Source organism: Cololabis saira, chromosome 20 (assembly GCF_033807715.1).
Source record: "Cololabis saira isolate AMF1-May2022 chromosome 20, fColSai1.1, whole genome shotgun sequence".
NCBI lineage: Eukaryota > Metazoa > Chordata > Actinopteri > Beloniformes > Belonidae > Cololabis > Cololabis saira.
In genome coordinates, this window is record NC_084606.1 from 32,530,881 (window position 1) to 32,548,914 (window position 18,034).

Below are 18,034 nucleotides of genomic sequence, written 5' to 3' on the forward strand. Positions count from 1 at the left end.
GACACTAGTCATCATATCTCCTGCTCTCTGAAACACATGTTAATGCTCAATAGTACACATATATGGTTCTTTAATATATTTGCATTATACTAAGATACATTCATTTTCAATGGCTTTTGTCCTTAATGACTTTTTCCCCCTTACATTACTTTTACTTTTATACTTTAAGTAGTTTTGAAACCAGTACTTATATACTTTTACTTGAGTAAAAAACTGTATTTTTAAACTCTAGTATCTATACTTCTACCTGAGTAATGAATGTGAATACTTTTGACACCTCTGGTGAGGTGAAAAGTGATGGGGACACTGACTTTAAAAGCAATCTAAAAAACAAACCATGCATTAAGCATTTTCCACCTTATTTTCTTTCTTTTTTTAAAAAGAGTTGAAAAAATATGCGTCATATTTTCAAAATCTTGCTGTCACCCTCTCTTCACTCCGAAGACACTCCTTTTGTAACTCGATATTTAGCCGTAATATTTGTAATAAAGCTGCGTTCAGGGACGCCCTGCAGGAATTCCTGGCGTCTCGGAGAAATCACACACTAAAACTAAAACACTCCCTTTGGCTGCGTGCGTGAGGCGCCACATCGAAACCTTATAAAAGTGTGGAAAATGTTGCTGGTCCTGCTGCAGATGCTGGTTTTTGTGTCTTCTTCTCCACCGAGATGCGACCCACGAGTGAGAGGTAAAGTTTGTCCGTCATCCTGTTATTACCCTTTATAATAATCCGGGTGCGCTGCGCGCTTGTGGATCTGCAGAAATTGGAACATGACTTTTTTTCACGTGGACGATCCTCGATGAGAAACTTCTTTTGATGCAACAAAAAAAAGTTTTGATCGAAGTTTTTAGGTCATGTGAAGTTTTTAAAAACTCTAATTGTTCAATTTTGATGAATGATATGCTATCCAATCCTGGTAATTGTGAAGTTGCATTAAACTATTCTCATTGTTTGAATGCTTTTCATCTTAAATGAATAGGATTATGATTGCTTTAGTGATTTAATGATATGGTGCAGACTGACAGGCGTTTTAGGAGCGGAATATTTTCTAAATGCATTCATAGAAACCACTCTGCCATCTAGTGTCTGCCACTGTGTCAACTAATATCAGGCTGATGTGTCTCACAGGACAGTGCAAGCCAGTGCAAGTGGAAGAAAAACGTAAGTACCCTCTGGCTTGAAGAAAGAGTCGTGTCATGCAAGGGCTGTTTGTCATCCGGCTGAGCTGCTGCAGCAACCCATCACGTGTCACTGCTGTTTAATTTTTAAATGGTAGACTTTTTTTGTGGGGGGCTTTTTTGAGCTTTAAACCACGTGTTAACATGAGACAGAAACCAGGCCCCTGAAGGCCCTCTCTCCTCTCGCCACCCCTCCTCTGACCGGTCCAGCTGAGGTCTGTGGCTGGGATTTCTGTCAGAAACATCACAAACATCACCAGCTCGTGAATCACGCAAGGCCTAGTAGTTTTTATGGAAGCTGGCCCCAAAAAACCATGAAGCCACCGAGTATTTTTAGATGATCGATGGCAGCATGAAATATTCAAATTCTAATTTTCAGAGATGATAGAAATATTTTGGACCAGATGGTAAAAGACTGAACCTTCAAAATAAGATGTGTACATTCTTCATCCTTTCTGCTCATTCACTATGATCGATCATTTCTTTTGGAAAATGTGCCTAATCTGCCTGATCTCAATGATTTCTATAAGCAATTTACAACCGCTATTCAGACTGCAAAAAAAAGCAATCAGGATACTTCACAATGTGGGATATAAGGATCACACAAACACACTGTTTTTAAAGTTGCGTGTGTTGAAATTCTGGGACATTGTCAAACTAAAAAACTCTACAAATCATATTCAAAGCGAGAACTGATTCACTTCCAGGCAATTTACAGAAAATGTTTTGTGACAGGGAGGGGGGTTGTAATTTAAAGGAGCATGAGGCAGGATTGAGACAGGATTTATGAAAAAAATTCGTATACGTTTTAAGTTTTCTAGTAATAATGTCAGATGAAACGTTCCAAACTAGTGATGCACCGATTGTTCGGTAACCGAAATTGTTCGGCCGAAAATGGCAAAAAAACACTTTCGGTGTTCGGTGGAATAAGAGGGGAAAAAAAAACGAACAATTAATAACGGCGTTGTAAAATAAGGAAAAAGACTGGCCGCTCCGTCCCATAACGTTGCGCACTACATAAATCGTTGGCCAACCAAAAAGTAACCCCATAAGAATTTTACCTAACATTCACCAGGAGGTGGAACCAAAACAACATAATGCTGGGAAATTAAAAAAATTTCATTTTTTTATGTTCAATAAATATTTTCTACCTTGTAATTTTGTAAAAGATTTTTTTCTTTGAAAAACATGCCTAAATCAAATGTATTTGATTTATGCAATGGTGAAAAAATTGGCAAAATAAATGAAAAACTGCTGAAGAACCATGTTCGGTATTGTTCGGTATTCGGCCAAATGTTTATTATTATTTTCGGTTTCGGTTTCGGCCACAAATTTTCATTTCGGTGCATCACTATTCCAAACCAAAAAGAATGAGTCCTCTAGTGTATCTCTCCGTTGCCTTGAACAGGCTGTGTGCTGCAAAATGTGCTGCAATTGTGACCGGAATTTCCCGCGCTGTCCTGCGGATGTGACGTCACATGACGCTGCATGCACGTTCTCCCCGTTCTCCTGTGCCGGCTTCACTGTTGGCTGCAGTACCCCCGACGGCCGTCGTGGTGAAGGGTGGCGCTAGAGAGTCTCATTTCTTAAAAGGAGCCTCAAGCTCCTTTAAGAGGAAAATATATACAAATATAAATCAATTTAAAAAACGGTACAAAAAGGAAGTTCTGGGAAGTTATTTGGTTGAGGAGGAGCTATGTTAAGGCAATATTGTGTTTGTTAGCTGGTTAGGTGCAAAGGTTCAACCAATGGGAAAATTGGTAGCCTAATAGGTAAATTGCAGCTATTTATTATTAATATTTATGTTTAATTTATGATAGAGTAACAAAGGGGCAGGTTAAATAAGTTTTACTTCTACCTGCTCCTTTTCGGACACTGTTTTTTTTTTCCCTGTTTGTATTAAGTTTTTGTTGTTGTTGCTTTTTTTTCTGTATGTTTTGAATTTGTTTTAAAATTTTATATTTTTTTCCTTATGTGTTCGAAATAAACAATTCAATCAATCAATCAATCAATCAAAGAAAGAAAGAAATGAGCCAGAAAGAAAGAAAGAAATGAGCCAGAAAGAAAGAAAGAAAGAACGAAAGAAAGAAAGAAATGAGCCAGAAAGGAAGAAAGAAATGAGCCAGAAAGAAAGAAAGAAAGAAAGAAAGAAAGAAAGAAAGAAAGAAAGAAAGAAAGAAAGAAAGAAAGAAAGAAAGAAAGAAAGAAAGAAAGAAAGAAAGAAAGAAAGAAAGAAAGAAAGAAATGAGCCAGAAAGAAAGAAAGAAAGAAAGAAAGAAAGAAAGAAAGAAAGAAAGAATGAAAGAAAGAAAGAAAGATAAATTCCCATTGATACGTGTTTGTGTAACAAACATGGCGGATCTGAGTTATTACAGTTTTGCAGTACAGGTGTAACTCATTTAATTGGTTTTATTAATTCAATGTAATTGGAGTAGTTTAGTAGTATTTAGTATCTTTTAGAGCAGTGTTTTGGGGGCTCCAAAGACTGAATGTGGTGATAGATTTATAGTTACAAAGGTGGAGTTGAATTGGTATTTTTTTATCGTCATTTTTATCGTTATCGGGATAAATGCCAGAAATGATCGTGATACATTTTTTAGTCCATACCGCCCATCCCTATCATTCACTATGATCGATCATTTCTTTTGGAAAATGTGCCTAATCTGCCTGATCTCAATGATTTCTCCATGTTAGCCAAATGCACAGATTTGCTGCTGTCCTACTGCGAGGACATGTCCTACACCCAGACCATGTTCCCCAACGTCATCGGCCACAAGAGCCGCGAGGAGGCCGAGTCCGGGGCCGAGTACCTGCTGATCAGTGTGATTGAGTCCCTGCTGGGCGGGGAGTGCAACCCTGACATACGGATGCTGGGCTGCTCGGTGCTGGCGCCGCCCTGCGAGAAGGAGAAGGTGCTGAAGCCCTGTCGCAGCACTTGTGAGGCCGTGCGCAAAAAGTGCAGCGCTGCTTTTGACAGGATACAGATGGCCTGGCCCTACTTCCTCGACTGTGATCGATTCTTCGACGGTGAACAAGAGGGATGTTACGACCCCCTGGAGGGCCTCGGAGGTGAGAAACATGTAACGTGCACACCTAACTGACATCAGCTTTGACTTTGGCTCATTCGATCCTTGTAAATATATAAACAAGGATAAATACAGGTTTATAGTTTATAGTTTTATTTGGATCCCCAGCAAAACTGCAGCTATTCTTCCTGGGGTCCGACACATAATATACAATACATGACAAAAATTAAAAGCAAACCTAAAGAGGTAGTAAAGTATGGAAGAGTATTAGGGCCGGGCAGGAAAAAAATTAAAATAATATTTTAGAGGAGGAATTTTTTTTTTCATTATGCACTTCAAGAAAAAAGTCGAAATGCTGAGAAAAAAGTCAAAATTTTGTGAATAAAGTTGAAATGTCGGGAAAAAAGTCGAAATGCCGAGATTAATATTGAAATACAATTTCGAGAAAAAAGTCGAAATGTTGGGAAAAAAGTCAAAATTTCGTGAATAAAGTCGAAATGTTGAGAAAAAAGTCGAAATGTCGAGAAAAAAGTTGAAAAGTCAAGATTAATGTTGAAGTACAATTACGAGAAAAAAGTCGAAATGTTGAGAAAAAAGTACAAATTTTGTGAATAAAGTCGAAATGTTGAGAAAAAAGTCAAAATTTCGTGAATAAAGTCGAAATGTTGAGAAAAAAGTCGAAATGTCGAGAAAAAAGTCGAAAAGTCAAGATTAATGTTGAAGTACAATTTCGAGAAAAAAGTCAAAATGTCGAGAAAAAAGTAAAAATTTTGTGAATAAAGTTGAAATGTCGAGAAAAAAGTCGAAATGCCGAGATTAATATTGAAACACAATTTCGAGAAAAAAGTTGAAATGTTGGGAAAAAAGTCAAAATTTCGTGAATAAAGTCGAAATGTTGAGAAAAAAGTCGAAATGTCGAGAAAAAAGTCGAAAAGTCAAGATTAATGTTGAAGTACAATGTCGAGAAAAAAGTCAAAATGTCGAGAAAAAAAGGCGAAATTTCGACTTTATTCACGAAAGTGCACAATAAAAAAAAAAATCTTCGCCCCTCAAAATATTTTTTATCCTGCATGGCCCTGATACTCTTCCGTAGTAAAGAAAAACAAAAGAAACATAGAAAAGACAAAAGTAAAAAAAAAGGAAATTCTATTACAAAATATACTTTAGATTTCTGTCAAATAAGACCAGTGCTCCTTTTGACACACTAAGGTTACAGTCATTCCGAAACATTTAGATGTAATGCATTACAATACAAAATCATACCTTTTTTTAAATAGCATCAACCAATTCAAACAATGTATAGTCATCGACAATGCGTTTAAGTTATGATCACTTATCGTAACTTGAACCCATGACCATTTTTAGTAAACCAATAGCCATTTAAGGTTAGGTTGTCAGATGATTAAACTGTTTAATAGTTTAAACTTTTTAGTTTACCTGCTCAACCTTGTTATTGTCTATTTCAGGGATGGCAAGAACAAGTCTAAATGTCCTTAAATCATCCTTAAATTATTGATAGTCAAATCTCATTTAAGCTGTTCTGCATGAAATTATTAATGTCATATTCTTCACTTCCATTCTCCGAACCTCCTCAGAAACTCTGGGAGCCCCCGGAGGGCAGAGCCTCCTCCCGCACTCACAACCACACTCCAACAGTCTACTTTTCTTTCGCTTAAAAGAGAAGCACAAATGCTGCCTTAGAAGTTTCTGTAGAGTAGAAAGTCTTCATAAACATTTTTTTGAAGGCAGCTGGTTCACATACGTGACATGTTTTCCACTGTGTAATCCCCCTGGACCGCTCTGTCCTCACATAAACCCAATCTGAGACGTGGTCCAGTGGTTATGTCCATACCTTTGCCATCAGACCCTGTAAAAAAACGTCTCATATAAGCTATAAACAATAAATCTCATGGCAAAGACAAAAAAGCGAGTAAATTCTTGAAGAAAACCCACTTCTACCCAGGATGTCATCCAACAGCAGCATGTGTGAACCACATGAAAGTGTCAGGATTTGGAGGGTCCGTCCAGACAGACAGGATTGATTTGTGCACGTAGTCATGTGATTTTATGTTCATAAAACTCAGGCAATGAAAAAAAGCATCTTTAAAAACCTTAGCGGTGAAACACAATGAAGTGTTTATGCCTTTTTTTATTGTTCCTCAGAAAGTTTTACACCGAGCACGAGTTGCGCCGGCTGTCTCCCAGCATGCCGCGCCGCTGGGATTATTTAATATTCATACATTTGAACTGTTGTTGATGTTTCCTCTTTTGACATCATGTGACAGGGCATTAGTCCGTCCTAGAAATACTTCTAGCGACAGATCTCTGGTGTTGCTCCCAGAAATTTGGAAAGCCACTCTCCTTAGTCATCTCCACTGGCACCTCTGCTGCATTCAATTCCCCCGTCTGTTCCCCTTAATCTTTCAATGAAAGCATTTTTCAAGCTTCTTGTGTTCCTTCCTCTTGATGTTGCTGTTGTTTTGGGATTTCTAAATCCATCACCTCTGCATTCTTTTGTAGTTTCGTGACTGCAACGTCCAGTTGAGTAGCTATCGTGAGTTTATTAGCCCGGGTCTGCCTTCCCACATTTCACACTCTGCTGATATGTGTTGGATTGCCCCAGGGGCGTCTTTGGAGAGCTCCAACCTGTCATCTTATCTGCTGTGGTAGACCCGGGCCTTTATCGCTCCTGTCCTCAAGTCCTGTATGTGCTGTTATGAAGAAATCCTTTCAGACTTCTCAATGTCAGATGTATCGCTTGATCTTTGCTCTTTCATACATGTTGGACCTTCTTTCTAACATTTTACAAATGCAAAATAACATTGAGTTTAAAAAAAAAGGTTTCTGTCCTACCTTAAACTACATAATTGCTGAATTCAGCTGCTAAGACAGCAGACAACTTCAATAAGTCTCACCATGCCAGTTTATTAGGATCAATTCAATTCAATTCAATTTTATTTATATAGCGTCTAATACAACAAAAGTTGTCTCTCAACGCTTTCCAGAGACCCAGAACATAAACCCCCGAGCAATTATTACATAAACAATGGCAGGTAAAAACTCCCATAGTGGGAGAAAAACCTTAAGCCAAACAGTGGCAAGAAAAACTCCCCTTTAGGAGGGAAGAAACCTTGAGCAGGACCAGGCTCATAAGGGGGGAACCTCCTGCCGAGGGCCAGACTGGGGGTCGGGGACGCCAACGGCACACAGCAGGCATGTGGAAGCGGCAACGGGATGACCCGGGGTGGGGACCGCAGGCCAGCACGCAGCTCCCGAAGCTCCGGCCCAATCAGCAAGTCCCAGGTTGGGGTCCAGGGTCAGGGAAAGGTTGAGAAGGGGCAGGGCCAGGGAGAGGAGTCTTGAGGGACAAACCTCTCCCCCGCCTGACCGGGCCGTTACCCTGCCCCTCTCACTCCCACGCTGCTGCAGGTTCCGGTGTTTTACATTCAGAGATGCTCTTTGCCACCGGCAGAGGATGCTGCACCAAGTACAAAAGGGAAAAAAGAGAAGAAAAGGGGGGGGGGGGGGGGGGGGGCAGCACAAGAAACTACAGGAGCGACTCTAACGCACTAGAGTTTACACTACCTAGAGATTTACCAACACCAGCTCGAGGTTTACTAAACACTAACTATAGGCTTTACTAAACAGAAAGGTTTTAAGTTTAGTTTTAAAGGTGGAGGTGGCGTCAGCCTCCTTAACCCAGATTGGAAGTTGGTTCCATAGTAGAGGTGCCTTATAGCAGAACGCCCGCCCTCCAAATCTACATTTGGATACTCTAGGAACTACGAGTAAACCTGCACTCCGAGAATGGAGAGCTCTGCCAGGAACATAAGGCACTATCAGGTCTTGCAAATAATGCGGAGCTAAGCCGTTTTGGGCTTTATACGCAAGTAATACAATTTTAAATTGGATTCTGAATTTATTAGATCAAATGAATAGATGACTTTTCTTTGCAGCAGGTCAAGAAGTAATGGATCTTCAAGGTACGGAAGTTCCTCCTGCAGAATCGGAAACCTCTATCCAGTTCAAGCACCACTCCAACGCTCAAATGATCAGCATCTTAAAGAAGACGGAAGAGCGATGCCCCGACATAGCTAGAACTTACAGCATTGGGCGCAGCTTGGAGGGCAGGGATCTGCTCGTGATCGAGTTCTCCAACAATCCCGGAGAACACAAGCTGCGTGAGTACGGCTCAGTCCCCCCCTGTTTGAAACCTGCTTCCTGTTATCATATTTATGGAGGTTAAACTTGTAATGCTGCCTTGTGTAGTTGAGCCAGAGGTAAAGTACATTGGGAACATGCATGGAAATGAAGCCCTGGGCCGCCAGCTGCTCATCTACTTGGCTCAGTATCTGTGCACGGAGTATGAGCAGGGAAACGAGCGCATCCAGACCCTCGTCAACACCACCCGCATCCACATCCTGCCCTCCATGAACCCTGACGGATACGAGGTGGCGGTGTCCGACAATAACTTCGATGATGATGACGAAGAGGTGACGTCAACTTAGTACTCTGCACTCTTACATGCTTTATGTGGTATTAGATTAGTCCATGCTTTATTGTTAGGTCTTTATCACACCACCGACTATTTTAAAAACAATATCTTGTGACACAAAAGCACTTGAAGATGGAATACAAGTTTGAACACAATCAGAATGTAATTAACTTTTGTTTTGAGCACATCGATGTCAGATGTAAAATCTGAAGTTTGAACAGAAAAAAAGCCACTTTTCGAACATCAACTAGGGAAATTGGATCTTGTGGCGAATATGAGTCACTGATTTCTCAGTTTGTAAATCTGTTGAGCAATTCATAATAAATGAGAAGCTGAAATGTTTTTACTGAAACCACAAAGTAAATGGTTTGGTTTGATAAGTAGAAAATCCTGATCAAAAAAACACTTTTAGGTGAAAGAGGATTTACTTCACATGCGCCACTAGTTCAGTGTAGGTTATTTCAACTCATGCTGGCTTCACACGTGCTCATCATACGCCTCAGATTTATTTATTTTTAACTTTAAACAACAGGGAATTTCTTGAAAATACTTTATGCTGAAACATGAACTCTGTAAAGGAAACAAACAGAACTAAGATGATTTGTTTTTGCCATTGCATAATTTTCTTTGTGTATGGAAATACTGTTTTTTGAAACCCGTAGGGTCGTGGTTACAGTTCCCAGAACAACATCGGCCGAAACAATGCCCAGAACGTCGACCTGAACAGAAACTTCCCCGACTTGACCTCCATTGTTTATGGCAGACGCAGACAAAAGGGCTACCGCACCGACCACATCCCAATCCCAGACGTTTACTGGTTTGGTAAGGTACAGAAGGAGTCTTTATGGCCTATCATGCAATAATGCTGCTGCTTCACAGTGGACACAGTGTTTGTTCGGTGAATACATTTCAAATGCTGTATTTCAGGTTGCACCAGAGACCTATGCTGTCATGAAATGGATCCGTTCCATCCCGTTTGTGCTCTCCGCTAACTTCCATGGTGGGGACTTGCTGGTGTCTTACCCCTACGATCTGTCTAAACATCCGCAGCAGTACGACATGTTCTCCCCAACACCAGACGATAAGGTAAAACTATCTATCTATCTATCTATCTATCTATCTATCTATCTATCTATCTATCTATCTATCTATCTATCTATCTATCTATCTATCTATCTATCTATCTATCTATCTATCTATCTATCTATCTATCTATCTATAGCAGGGGTCGGCAACCCGCAGCTCTAGAGCCGAATCAGGCTCTTTAGCGCCGCCCTAGTGGCTCCCTGGAGCTTTTTCAAAAATGTTTGACCTTTTTTTTTCTCTTTTTCTTCTTTTTTTCTTCTTTTTTTTCCCTTTTTTTCTTCCTTTCCTTTTTAATCTCGACATTTCGACTTTTTTCATCGACATTTTGACATTAATATCGACATTTCGACTATTTTCTCAAAATTTTGACTTTTTTCTCGACTTTTTTCTCAACATTTCGACTTTTTTCTAGACATTTCGACTTTTTTCTCAAAATTTCGACATTTCGACTTTTTTCTTTACATTTCGACTTTTTTCTCAAAATTGTACTTCAACATTAATCTCAACATTTTTACTATTTTCTCGAAATTTAGATTTTTTTCTCTCGACATTTCGACTATTTTCTCAAAATTTTGACTTTTTTCTCGACATTTCAGCTTTTTTCTCAAGATTGTACTTCAACGTTAATCTCGACATTTCAACCTTTTTCTCAACATTTCGACTTTTTTCTAGACATTTCGACTTTTTTCTCAACATTTCGACTTTTTTCTCAAAATTTCGACATTTCGACTTTTTTCTTTACATTTCGACTTTTTTCTCAAAATTGTACTTCAACATTAATCTCAACATTTTTACTATTTTCTCGAAATTTAGATTTTTTTCTCTCGACATTTCGACTTTTTTCTCAACATTTTGACTTTTTCCTCGAGATTGTACTTCAACGTTAATCTCGACATTTCGACTTTTTTCTCGACATTTCGACTTTCTTCTCAACATTTCAACTTTCTTCTCAACATTTCAACTTTTTTCTCAACATTTCAACTTTTTTCTCGAAATTTCGACTTTTTTCTCAACATTTCGACTTTTTCTCAACATTTCGCCTTTCGCCATTTGCCTTCATTCTAAGGCTTATACAAGACTTTTCATTTTTTTGCGGCTCCAGACATATTTGTTTTTTGTGTTTTTGTTCCAATATGGCTCTTTCAACATTTTGGGTTGCCGACCCCTGGTCTATAAAATGTGATCCTTAAAGGCAGGATAAGCGATTTCTAACCTAATCTTATTGAGGATGCATCCATCCTTGTGTAGACTTCAGACAACAAAGTACCCCACAATGCATAGCAGAAGAATAAAGTTAATAACTTTGTTGGGCAGCAAAATATAGTTGTAAAATGTTTTCATGCAAGAATATATAACTTGTTAAACTTTATAGTTGTGGTTATCCAAATAGAACCTTTTTTAAAATGTCCTAAAGCATATTTTAAAGTGTTTTTCTTAATGCTTCTTTATTTATAGAATGTCTGAAAAACAAAAGGGTATCACTCATCAAAAACAAACCTTATAAAGTAAGAGTAGTTAACATTTGCCAGAGGAGTCCATGGTCCATTCTGTGTCCTATTCATGTTTGAAGTGTTTATTCTCTGCTCAATTAAACTGCAGACATTTCTGAACACATGGTAGTCTGCTAGCGGAGCTTTGATGCCGTGAAGAATGCTAGTCCTGCCTCCTCTCACCCTCCAACTTATGCTCTTCTGAGTTTTACTTCCCAAGTATGAACTTGATTATGACTCACCTACTCTCCACACTCCACCCTTTAAAAACACTTCATGTGGATTCAGGCCCGTTTGGTGATTAATGAAGTATGTCAGGAATCAATGAGCTTTAAATGAACTGCAGATAATGGATGGCAACAAACCAGTGTATTGAATGATGCTTTTTGTTTTTTTTAGGTTTTTAAGTTTCTTGCAAGAATATATGCAAACACGCACCAAACGATGTCCCGTGAAAATGAACGCTGCAGATCTCTCACTAACAGCGATAAAGGGATCATTAATGGAGCAGAGTGGTCGAGCATTTCTGGAGGTGAGTTACACAAACAAACAGCAATAACTCATGAGCAGATAACAGGGTTTCTGGAATGGGATAATAGCCACAGAATTGGTGTACCGTTTGTTCTTTTCATTTCCAAATGCAATCAATTGAAAAAGGAAAAAGTTACTGGTCATTTTGTTATTTGTCTTTTAACAAAAAGGGCTTTTCTTTCATACCTTCAATTTTATGTTGAGATCACATTTGTGTCCATTTTACTTTCTTTTTTTGTGTGACTATTTTAGCATTTATTAATGCAAATGGATGAAATTCCCCCAGTGTGTGTATTTTTTCCAGAATTTTGCGGCCACTTCTGACCTATTAAAACCTAAGACAACTACATTTTTCAATTCCTTGTTATTTACAGTATGTAATTACATAATTTGGGTAAAATTGCTTTTATTCTAATGTCAACACTTGAAAATTGTAGTTTTGAACGTTTTCTGCCAAATTGTGTTATTCATCCATTATTGGCCAAGGGAGCAAATGTGTGTAGTATTCTTAGGTTCCAGCATGGGTGTATATGAAGGAGTTATATATTACTAATAAAATAGGCAAAAGTCCTTTTTTTCATTACATACCATTGTACAGATTTGAATTAAATTAAAAGACTACTCTCAATGCACCCAGAGATATTGTTTATTAGTTATATCTGAGCTATAAAACAGTCGCCCGTGCAGAGAAACAACGATGTTGTTGAGCTTCATCTCTGTTGCTGTTTCAAAACTGTTCTATTTTCTCCAACCTTAGATGTGATAGAAAACTTCCACTGGATTATTGTTGCCAATGATTGTTGACAATTGATTAAAGAGATTTTCTTGCCCAACTACTGTACAATTATGGAGAAATAGTGTCTCATTCAGAATGATATACAGTATGTACCTCCAACAATAGTTATCCGTGAGTTGAGGCAAAACATCCATTGGATTTAAGTTGCCAGTGACGTCTTTACTGGCTGAGCCTAATAACACAGCACAGGCGGGTGGATTTATTCTTCTTTTTTCAGGTCAAGTATGTAGTTTTCTGAAACAGTTTAAGTGAAGGCTAGAATACAAATCATTGCAGCTTTGGTGAACTTTTATAGTTGCTGGAGTCATCACAAAACAACAGGTGGGGTTGGGCGTTTTGTTCCTCAGAACAACTCGTAACTGTCCATGGCTGATGGATCATCAATGTGGCCTTTTGATGGGTGGAAATAAACCATCACAACCAGCACTGGAGTTGAGGGGGGATGAGGGGGGATGAGGGGGGATGGCATCCCCCCCTGAAATAAAAACGGTCCAAATCATCCCCCCTGTAAAACTGCCATCCCCCCTTTCCATCCCTTATGTCATTTCATCAATGAATGTGGTTTTACTGCTATTTCAACATTTAGAGTCATCACCAGAAAAATAACACCAGAAAAATAACTTTTGACAATTTTCACCTGTTTCAAGTAAATTTTCACTTGAAATAAGTAGAAAAATCTGCCAGTGGGACAAGATTTATCTTCTCATTACAAGCAAAGAAATCTTGTTCCACTGGCAGATTTTTCTACTTATTACAAGTGAAAATCTACTTGAAACAGGTGAAAATTGTTGTTTTTTCCAGTGATGAGTCTTGTTTTAAGTGTAATGAGATTTTTTTTACTAAAATGAGACATTTTAACTAGAAATAAGACAAATATTCTTGTTAAGATTGTGAGTTTTTGCAGTGATCCATGTTACTTATCCTGTGAAGGACAGAGTCATATTGATAAGTTCAGAAAACTGTTTTTATTGTTGTGTTTTGATGTATTTGATGTAAGCCCAGTGGATATTTAAAGCTTACAGAAGGCTGCATTTAACTGCTGCTATGTCATTCCTGCAGTATTTCTGCAGGTGTTTTGGTCACTGCTATTATTTGTAATATATTATATTATTTGTAATCAGCACAAATTATCTGTCCCCATATGATAAAATCCACCATGCCCCCTGATTTTATTTTACAACTCGAGTACTGATCACAGCTAACATTAATGTTGCTTCGGGGACACGTAAACCTGACAAGTGAAATATTAAAATCTTTTGGCCCATTTTTCCATTTTGTATTTTTGATTTTAACCTTAAATTGAAAATATAGACAAATAAGTAGTTTTTTCCATATTTTGGCATCTTAGTCAAAGACAAATAATAAAGTAACAGTCCCTTTTTCAGTTTTCAATTTCTGATTGTGCAGCGCTCTGCAGCCACCAGAGGCCGCTGTGAGACCTACTATGAATATGAATTTTCTCAATAAGGAGTTGTGTTTGTGTGTTTGATCAGCTATGCAGGACTTTAACTATCTTCATACCAACTGCTTCGAGGTGACGGTGGAGCTGGGCTGTGATAAGTTCCCTCCTGAAGAGGAACTCTTCCTCGCCTGGCATGATAACCAAGAAGCTTTGATTGTATTCTTGGAGGCAGTAAGACACCGTTACTGTTTTCTTTCTTCTTTTGTCTTAATCTCAAACTGGACTTGCTGATATTCATTTTTCTGGAGTATATTCAGTTTAGAGGTGAAATGTCATCAATGTCATCATCTTATATCTTATATTAGAGCTTTTGAGGATCACCACTCACCATTCATCACAATTTATCAGAAAAATACTAAAATATTTGTATCCACCAGGTGCATCAAGGTATCAAAGGCATCGTCAAAGATGAAGAGGGAAACGGCATAAAAGGCGCTCAAATTACTGTTAGAGGAATAAGGCACAGTGTTACTTCAGGTAAAACCTGTCTGCAACAAACATTTACTGCACTTTCCACAAACATTGTTTTTTTGTTTTTTTTTTTATTTCACATTACCTTAAACATGTATTTTAATAACCTGCTACCTATATACATTTTGTAGGTAATTTAAGGTGTTGTTCTCAGAGAACAAATGGTATTATTTCAATTAATTTCATGAATGCATTAATGTGAAAAGAAACTCGGGACTGTACAGTTCTGAGCTTTTATGTATCAGCACATTAAAAAAGCAAACAAAAACACTAGATCCTTACCCAGACAGAAAATTAGATACTTGCAGTTTCAGATTAATAAAAACAACACATGACACAATTGTCATTAGTTCAGCAAATATAAAACCACATTGTGGAAGAACTGTGAAAATGAATGCATGTATGCATTTCTATGAATAACATATATATATATATATATATATGTATATATATATATATATATATATATATATATATATATATATATATATATATATATATATATATATATATATATATATATATATATATATATATATATATATTTGATGATCATTTATGATCACAGCACCACCGTGTTTTTGAAATTGCACACTGCACAGGTAGTGTTGTATGTGCTACTTCTTTTATTTACAGAAATACCACACCATCCTTGTTTTTTCACATACTTCACTCACTGTTGGCATACTGCATACTCTATTTTGACAAAGTAAGTATGCACTTGTAGTGTAGCGTACGCTCTTGAAAATGTCTAGCGTCTCCTGCCAGACTTTTTTTTTTTGATCATTGCACAAGCTTATCTTGGAATAAAATTGTTGGGGCAAACATTTCTATAAAGATCACTATCCATCTGGAATGTTTTCCACTTATGTTGTTTGACTGCACATTGTTTGGAAATGAACTTTGCTGATGTCGTTCCTCCTTGCCATTGTGTCAAACACCAACATCTAAAAAGTGACAAAACTAATATTTTTACCGAGGTTGTCTGAATTGATCAGCTACTCAGGTTCTTTGATTAGCAGCACCTGGTTGCTACTGTATGTTTTATAGTCTTGACTCCAGTAAATGCATGAAAATGTCTAAGAAAGTTGTTCATCCCATATACGGACGTACTTAGACTTTTACACACTGTTTTTACACTTCGGCTCAGATTTGTAAAACAAATAATGACACGGTGCAGTAAACAATACAACATGTATATTTAGAAGATTGTACATTCATTTTTTTGACACGAATTTAGCTCTATATTTTCTATTTTCTCTTTTTCTTCTTTTTTTCTTCTTTTTTTCCCTTTTTTCTCTTTTTTTCTTCCTTTCCTTTTTAATCTCGACATTTCGACTTTTTTTCTCAACATTTCGACTATTTTCTCAAAATTTTGACTTTTTCCTCGACATTTCGACTTTTTTCTCGAGATTGTACTTCAACGTTAATCTTGACATTTCGACTTTTTTCTCAACATTTCGACTTTTTTCTCGAGATTGTACTTCAACGTTAATCTCGACATTTCGACCTTTTTCTCAACATTTCGACTTTCTTCTCAACATTTCGACTTTTTTCTCGAAATTCCGTCTTTTTCTCAACATTTCGCCTTTCGCCATTTGCCTTATTTAAGGCCTATACACGACTTTTCATTTTTTGCGGCTGTTCATCCCTGTTTTGCACATTTTTTTAAACTCAGACTTCCCCTATGAGTAAATAGCATCGATGTGTAGAACTCAAGTCCAAATGCCTTGTGTTTTCTTTCCTTTTTCAGCTGAAAACGGAGAATACTGGCGCATCCTGACCCCGGGCATCCACATCGTCACCGCCTCGGCCCCCGGCTTCGACAGCGCCACAAAGAAAGTGCACCTGCCCTCTCGCATGCAAACAGCAGGCCGTGTGGACTTCGTGCTGAATAAAGCTTCTCCCCCGCCTGATGTGGAGGAAACTACTGCAACGGGGACCTATGAGCAATTTGACCCGTACAACCAGTACAAACACTACACCCAGATCGCTAACGGTACCCAGAGCCGCGAGGAGAGAGGAGAGAAGCCTTGGTGGTGGAGTTACTTTGTCTTACCGGGACACTCCACCCCCACCTGGCTCCTCAAACATTATTAGAGCTTTAATACGGGAAGATAAATATGATGTTCTCTTCAGGAAAAAAAAAAGAACAATCATGACATAAATGTGCAGCTTTTTTTTTAAAGGTCTCACACATCCTTGCACACTTACATGTGCTCTACTTGGTCCCAACTCCTATTTGAATGTTAACGTACTGTAAGCACCTTATATCGGAAAGCTTTTGCCTTGATAGTTAGATGACTTGCACTAATGTTCATGATTAAATCAGTTTGTTTAAGATATGCATTTGTAATTTCAGCTGTTTTACAGCAGAAATAAACTATAATATTGGTGTATATCATGGAAAAGTGTAACATTATTTCCAGTACTCGAGTTGTAAAAAACATCAGGGGGGATGGTGGATTTTATCATATGGGGACAGATCATTTGTGCTGATTACAAATAATATAATATATTACAAATAATAGCAGTGACCAAAACACCTGCAGAAATACTGCAGGAATGACATAGCAGCAGTTAAATGCAGCCTTCTGTAAGCTTTAAATATCCACTGGGCTTACATCAAATACATCAAAACACAACAATAAAAAACACTTTTCTGAACGTATCAATATGACTCTGTCCTTCACAGGATAAGTAACATGGATCACTGCAGAAACTCACAATCTTAACAAGAATATTTGTCTTATTTCTAGTTAAAATGTCTAATTTTAGTAAAAAAATCGCATTACACTTAAAACAAGACTCATCACTGGAAAAAACAACAATTTTCACCTGTTTCAAGTAGATTTTCACTTGAAATAAGTAGAAAAATCTGCCAGTGCAACAAGTTTTTTTTTTCTTGTAATAAAAAGATAAATCCCACTGGCAGATTTTCCTACTTATTTCAAGTGAAAATTTACTTGAAACAGGTGAAAATGGTCAAATAAGTTATTTTTCTGGTGTTATTTTTCTGGTGATGACTCTAAATGTTGAAATAGCAGTAAAACCACATTCATTGATGAAATTACATAAGGGATGGAAAGGGGGGATGGTAGTTTTACAGGGGGGTGATTTGGACCGTTTTTATTTTGGGGGGGATGCCATCCCCCCTCATCCCCCCTCATCCCCCCTCAACTCCAGTACTGATTATTTCTACTTGTACTTTAGCATGCAATGACAGAAGGTGGCCGCTAGAGGGCAGACTGACTCAACGTCTGGACCAAGTTACTCAACAACTCATGGGCAAAGCAAAGCACGGACCCATCTCAAACAAGGCCTCCATAAATACATTTTTTAAATGATTTTAAATAAAATAAAATGAATTTTGGTGAAGAATATTTAGGTAATTTAAATCAAAGTCTCTAGCTGCTGTTTGTGTTCGGACAGGATCAATAACTTCCTCTGTTCCTACTCTAATTCAACTTCTTTTGATGGCAGAAACTAACTTGAAATA

The 18,034-nt window shown here is 37.8% G+C and overlaps 1 protein-coding gene across 2 annotated transcripts; it reads left to right on the top strand.

Moving 5' to 3' along the window:
- Positions 1-503: 503 nt before the first annotated feature.
- Positions 504-17,170, top strand: LOC133420058 (carboxypeptidase Z-like). Of its 2 annotated transcripts, none has more exons than XM_061709621.1 (11): positions 504-687; positions 1,129-1,161; positions 3,873-4,247; positions 8,164-8,385; positions 8,474-8,697; positions 9,362-9,526; positions 9,627-9,785; positions 11,675-11,807; positions 14,096-14,235; positions 14,442-14,541; positions 16,289-17,170. In XM_061709621.1, exons 1-11 carry the CDS (start codon positions 615-617, stop codon positions 16,633-16,635), a joined length of 1,971 nt encoding a protein of 656 aa, XP_061565605.1. In that variant the 5' UTR covers positions 504-614; the 3' UTR covers positions 16,636-17,170. The 2 variants fall into 2 exon arrangements, with proteins under 2 accessions (XP_061565605.1, XP_061565604.1); XM_061709620.1 differs by having other exon boundaries at positions 8,161-8,385; positions 16,289-17,168.
- Positions 17,171-18,034: the final 864 nt, after the last annotated feature.

Coding starts and splice junctions, on each gene's coding strand:
- LOC133420058 (XM_061709620.1), top strand. CDS start 615: ATGTTGCTGGTCCTGCTGCAGATGCTGGTTTTTGTGTCTTCTTCTCCA. Junction 688..1,128: donor ATGCGACCCACGAGTGAGAG/GTAAAGTTTGTC, acceptor TGTGTCTCACAG/GACAGTGCAAGCCAGTGCAA. Junction 11,808..14,095: donor GTGGTCGAGCATTTCTGGAG/GTGAGTTACACA, acceptor GTGTTTGATCAG/CTATGCAGGACTTTAACTAT.